The sequence below is a fragment of the Drosophila mauritiana genome, chromosome 3L (genome assembly GCF_004382145.1).
Source record: "Drosophila mauritiana strain mau12 chromosome 3L, ASM438214v1, whole genome shotgun sequence".
Lineage (NCBI taxonomy): Eukaryota > Metazoa > Arthropoda > Insecta > Diptera > Drosophilidae > Drosophila > Drosophila mauritiana.
In genome coordinates, this window is record NC_046669.1 from 3,551,732 (window position 1) to 3,557,731 (window position 6,000).

Genomic DNA, 6,000 nt, shown 5'->3' on the forward strand with positions numbered 1-6,000 from the left:
GTAGTTGCCAGCACATAATTTGCCAAGGCCCAGAAAGCTTCAAGCGCCTTTTTTTGAGTGCTATACACTGAGAGTATAGTAATAAAAGTAATTTGTATGTGTGTTTAAAAAAATAGTACAAAACATTGAAATATTTGTAGTTTTTTAACGCCTTTCATTTTAAAGAACCAACATTTTTCCCTGTGTGCTGTTCATTTTCAATTTTTGCGCCACGGAGGCAACCGCAGCGAAAATCGTGATTTGTACGGTTTGTTTTTGCGGCTTTGGCTTCGCTTTTTTCCGTTTTTTCTGCTTTTGTGGTCAGTTGCAGTTGCAAGTTGGCAGTTGCAACATCAGCAATCGCCAATCGCCAACGCCATCAGCTGGGCGCACGTTTGGCCTGCATTTCCTCCTTGCTCGGATTACACTTGACGATCCGTTGCCGTTGCCCACCGATCACCGAGATCACCTGTCTTCGTTTTATGGGCCGCACGTTTAATGCCTCCACAAAAGCAGAGGGAAAAATAATACTTAAATAAGGAGGAACAAAATGGCAGAATCCCATCTCTCCGCCGTTTTATTAATCGCACATGACCAGCTGATTTATGCGCAACTTTAAGCGCTGGCTTAAAAACATTTTTATTATTATGATTTTGTGCGCAGCGCTGATTTTCACTTGGCTGATAAAGTTAACGCCCCATCAACGAGAGGTCGGCAGCTTTGGGTTAACCCCGGACTCAAGTGGGTTCCCTTGACAATGCTAATAGTTCTCGTTCCGATTTGGTTCAGATCGTAACACCCAGCTTCGGGCCAACACGAATTCCGGGCCAGGCTTATTGGATTTGAGCTGACTTTCGCAACTCCTCGAGTGGCAGTTCGAGATGCAGAAACGCTTTGCTACCGTCTGATGGCTGTCGGTTTGTTTGGCTTTTGAGTTAGTTAGCTGTGTTCCGGCGAAGCCCAGCCCATTCCATTCATAGATTTCGTTTATTTTCCCCTCGGCCACAGCACACACACATTTTTCATGCCATTTTTGAGGCGCCACCAGGCTGTTGTCTCTGCTGATTAGCAACGCCGGGCTGAGAATTCGAGAGTTTTCGGTGTTAAAGGGGGAAGAAAGGTGACGAGATCGACAGATTTCCACCGCAAATATTTACCAGTCATCGAGCTCTCCGCGGCAGTTCGTTTCCTAAGTCTTTCGTTTGCGCAAAGTGAAGAGGTCCATTAGCTAGAGGAAAACTATTGGTCAACTCTGTCAAGGCACTCAAATCTCTTGGCGATCGGAATGAGCCAGCTTCTATCTTTCTATTTTATAAGTGGAAAAATATACTTAATTAATATCCTATATACCTTAAAATCTGATATTCTTTGTTCCTGTCCCAAACTCTTTAATTTTGCCATCCCCACTTCTCTCTCATCTTCTCATAAAATCTCATGGCTCGTAAATTTGTCATTTTTATTTGGGCTTTTTGTTTTTATCTGGCTGCGTCGATTAGAAAATCACTTGGTAACTAATCTTTATGCAGGAGGCGAACGCATAAATTTCCCATATCTCACAACCAGTCTCTAGTCTGCGGTCCAGTATCCGCAGCCTGGGCCCTAGGATTCGGGCTCGGAAACAGATTCGTGGTGGGATTCGGGCTGGAACTGGCTTGTTTTGTACTGATTTGTTTGCTAATACGTTCGCGCTGCCATAAATTAGTTTGATTTTATGCCCAGAGACTGGAGGAGGTCTTTTATGGTCCAGAGCCCGGGGCTTTGGTCCGTAGTTCGAAGTTTCAATCCCCGATGTAGCCTGAATTTATTTATATTGCCGCGTTGGCCTTATCGCGGCTGTAAGTAAAATTATGAAGTAATTCCGCTGCGCTTATCGCATTGCGTTCATCGCACATTACAAAACAACATTTACATAACTTTTGTTAGTTCGCCAGTCGGTTTTGTTTGGTTTGCGGCTGAATGGCTGCCGTGATCATTGCCAAATTAAATTCCCACGGCCGGGGAGGTCTTTAATGTCCCATTCTGGGCCAGATGACTCACTCGTACCCGTTTGGCCATTTTCGAATAACAAATTCCCCACGTGTCCATCTAAGCCCGCGATCGCCGCGATTATGTTCGCATCTCGGGACACTTAAGTTCATTATAAGAGATCTAAATAAACCAATAAGTCACGCCACGAGTCGAGGGGCATTGGGTTTCTATTCGAAAATCCCCAGCAAAGTGTCAGCTGAGTGCCACTCGAGATCTCTTGGTCTCGAGGGCCCCCAAAACTTAACAAAATTTGTGCGTTTCTTCGATGAACAAAATAATAATAAACAACATTCACAAGTCTACTCTCTTTGATGTTGGTTGAGATCTCGATACTGAGATGATTAAGAAAGCTGCATGAATGGGGGAAAGTTCGAAAAGAACAATCTACTCCCGATTAAGTTTCATAAAATTTTCAAAGGCAGGAATGGTAAAGAAATCACATAAATAGTTTAACTTTACTACCCAACTTAAATCTTCGAGCAAATTTTCAAATCCCTCTTCTTTAAGACCCCTACAAATCGCTGTCTTTCGGCGCCGAAATCCCAATTCTGCACACCCCAACCAATCCAATTGGATTATGTCCATGGATAAGCCATTCGGTTCGCTCCACAAATTACAAGTCCACAGCTTGGCAACCTAAAAAGTCAAGTTCGCGAAAAAATTTCCGGCCGCAATAATTATTTCATTCGATTTCAGTCTATGTTTGAACACGAATGTTTGAGTTTATTTCGCATTTCAATGTTTGAGGGGTTTTCGGAGGGTATGAATTAGTCATACAGAGTAATAAAGAGTTTCGCTCACCGGCCGGTGGAATTTTTTTTTCGAATTTCTGTGCCCCGTAACACAAATGGTAATATATTTCACAGGGTACAAAACAGACAACATGCAAACTTGTGTATCAAACTACTGCAGCTGCTGTTCTGTCCATTCTGCAATGGCCAAAAAAATCAAGTATCAATTATATTTCAATTACTTTGTAGATCGTTTTCAATAGGGCAATATATCGGTGTAGGGAATTAGTAATTCTTTTAAATCCTAGAAAATTGAATAATTTATAAAAAAAAAGTTGACCTTACTAATTCTAGAGCCTTTATTTCCGTTTTCCAGGTGAGAAGCCGTACACCTGCCAGTGGCCGGAATGCGAGTGGAGATTCGCCAGGTCGGACGAGCTAACCAGGCACTACCGGAAGCACACGGGGGCCAAACCCTTCAAATGCATCGTGTGCGAGAGGAGCTTTGCGAGGAGTGATCACCTGGCGCTCCACATGAAGCGCCACTTGCCCAAGAACAAATGAGGAAGGCGCAGGGTCGGGGGCCCAGCTGCAAATTTGCAAATTGAACTATACCACAATCCAAAGGACTTTAGCATAGATAAACTGTATTCGTTTAGTTAAAAGGTTAACTACTAGATGGTACACACTCTACTGTAGGAACAGCTAACCAATTGCGGGTGGGGAGTACACTGTTTATTGCCCGCTCGATTAACTCAAACGCGAATTAGACTAAGTAAATGAAATTACCACCTGCTTGACGAACATCCTACTGTACCAACTAACCCGCTCCATAAGGCAAATATACCCTCGGCACCACAATCACAAATTAAACTAGAATAAAGTAGGATTACGTTACTGTGTATAAACATACTTCTTTGCATATAGAACAGTAGATCTACATAGATGTTTAATCAGAGTTCGCATCCTAGGTGGGTTAAGTAGCAGTAGTCCCATGTATTCTATTTGTATATCACTATCGTATGTATCTTAGTGTCGTAAACCGTTTAAAAACCACCAAAAAGTGCTGGCACAAAAACATCCAATAAATTTATTTGAAGAACATATTCAAGTTGATTTCTTTCTTCACTTGGCATATTTTTTGGTCCAATCCCGTGCATTCTTGTCGTGGAGCGCGCGGTTTCCCCTGAAAACATCTGCGACGGACGCATCCATAGGATCGTGTGGATTCGGGTCCGCCAGCAATGACATTATCGATATGAGTACCTTGGACATCGACAAAACTGGCGACCACTTGGAGCTGAGAATATCCAGGCAAATGCGCCCAGATACAGCTATGTTGCAGTGGTAAGTCTTGGTTAGAAACGCAAGATAGGGGGGACGAAATGGATAGTTCCCGGGAAAGACTATCTCCACTCTAAAACGCCCACCTTCGTAAACTGTTTCCGAGGGACCTGGGATCGTGGCTACCCAGTGGAACAGATTGTCGCCCACCAACTCCACCGTACACCCTTCCGTTTCATCGGATGAGAAGTCTAAGATCTCTCGACGCAGCCTAGTCATGGTGAGGGGATCACCTTGGGTGGGTATTCCGGAATCGATGCGAAAAAGTCTTAGCACCCGAGAATTTCTTTGCAACCACCGAAATTCAGTAGTTGAGGCAATTGGCACATTATCAGCCGCAGTTGGTAGGTGCATCTGTGGAACTTGGCTTGCAGTGTCTCGAACAGGTCGATTCGAAGGTGTAGCTACTGCAGTTGAAGCAGAACTGCGGTCACGATGTGGCGACACAGCGACTGATGGGCCAGTTTCTTGACGATCAGGAGTTCCCATAGCATGGGTAGTTAAAAAAACAGAAACAAAGTAAGGTCGAGAGCGGACTTCTTCCTCGGCAGATCCTTCATTTTCCTCAGAATTTGGACTAGCAGCCGAAGCAGCCATAGCCTCAACTCTCTCTCGTTGTATTTCTCGCATTATCTTTAAAATAAAACAGGGTATGAAATGAATGCATTGCAAATATGCATGCCCTACAACAAAGACAAGACTAATCAAGTGTCTTTGCCTACAACTCACCGGTGTTGAAAAACGAGCTGCGGGACGCCTGCCCCTAGGGGCTGCGCGGCCACCACGTGGTCTGCCGGACTGGGCCCTTGAGTTACTACCACGGCGCAGAGTGTTGGACTCGTTTCTGGGGCTTCCATTAGCTCCCCCACGTGCTGCAATCCTTTCACTTCGTCGTGCTGGCATTATCTGTTGTTGAGCACGGCGAGTATGGTTAAAATAATACAGAAATATGCTTCACCACCAACCAATTTAGAATGAACCCGCTTTCACGCAATAGAATATCACAGGAATAAAAAATATATATGCTTTTCGCTTTTCGCCAGAATGTCAAAAAAGTAATGAGTCACTCGATACTCTAAGCAGTGATGTGCTGTTTTATATCGATATATAGTGCTTGTGAACACTTATTTTATCAGGTTCAAAATAAAAAGAAGCAACACTTCCATATAATAATATAACTTCATATATGGTAAACATTTGAGCATCTGGTGTTTCCATGACTGTGCTTTGATTAGAAGCTTAATCTATTTGCAATTCACGGCCTGATTTGCTTGTCACTAATTTATGGCCATCGCCTGGACTTTAAGCAATTATTAACATTTCCCCAATACGTGCCTGGCAAAACAAACACAAATCACTGAAAGTTTTCCCCATTCGAGATCTATTCAAAACGCTCCACACGTCACAAAGAGCTTCATAAGTTTTTCTATCGACTAAAAAGACAATAAATTCATTTAGATGAGAATGTAAGCCCGATAAGTGTGACCCCATGCCAAACGAAATGTCTTGGAACTCAATTGGGTTTTGTTGTACTGGGCTAGCGATCATTATCAAAATATTTTGTACACGAAACAAACATGTCAAGCAAATGTCTTGGCCCCCTTCCCCAAGCCTCGAAAGCGACCCGAAAAAATTGTTAAAAATAACAATAATAATTTCAATTGTCTGCCTGCATTTCGATTCGAACGCGTCATGTTGTTTTGATTGGGACGATGATAAAAGTAATTTCGCTTTTGCCCCTCCGATAGTGTATTCGTTTATAGAGTAGAGTTCAGAAACCGAGCTAAATATATTTTATACAAATAAGAGAACCCGTTTGACTTATCAGAAATTTATAAAACTCTTAGAGCAATTAATTAGGGGATTATATGATTCGTAAGCTGGCTGAGACGGAGGTTAGAATTTCTTAACTACAAGC

At 43.0% G+C, this 6,000-nt stretch overlaps 2 protein-coding genes across 2 annotated transcripts in view; one reads left to right on the plus strand and one right to left on the minus strand.

The window, feature by feature from the left end:
• LOC117140592 (dendritic arbor reduction protein 1) overlaps positions 1–3,844 on the plus strand; it is a 26,743-nt gene extending 22,899 nt beyond the window's left edge. Inside the window, exon 6 of the mRNA XM_033303600.1 lies at positions 3,115–3,844. Within this exon, the coding sequence (XP_033159491.1) occupies positions 3,115–3,302 (188 nt within the window). The 3' untranslated portion in view covers positions 3,303–3,844. The remainder of the gene's footprint in view (positions 1–3,114) is intronic.
• On the minus strand, positions 3,799–5,144 carry LOC117140593. Its single transcript, XM_033303601.1, has 3 exons — positions 5,048–5,144; positions 4,812–4,988; positions 3,799–4,715 (listed from the first exon to the last, which is right to left on the minus strand). The coding sequence occupies exons 2-3, from the start codon at positions 4,983–4,985 to the stop codon at positions 3,864–3,866; spliced, it is 1,026 nt and encodes a 341-aa protein (XP_033159492.1). The 5' UTR covers positions 4,986–4,988; positions 5,048–5,144; the 3' UTR covers positions 3,799–3,863.
• Positions 5,145–6,000: the final 856 nt, after the last annotated feature.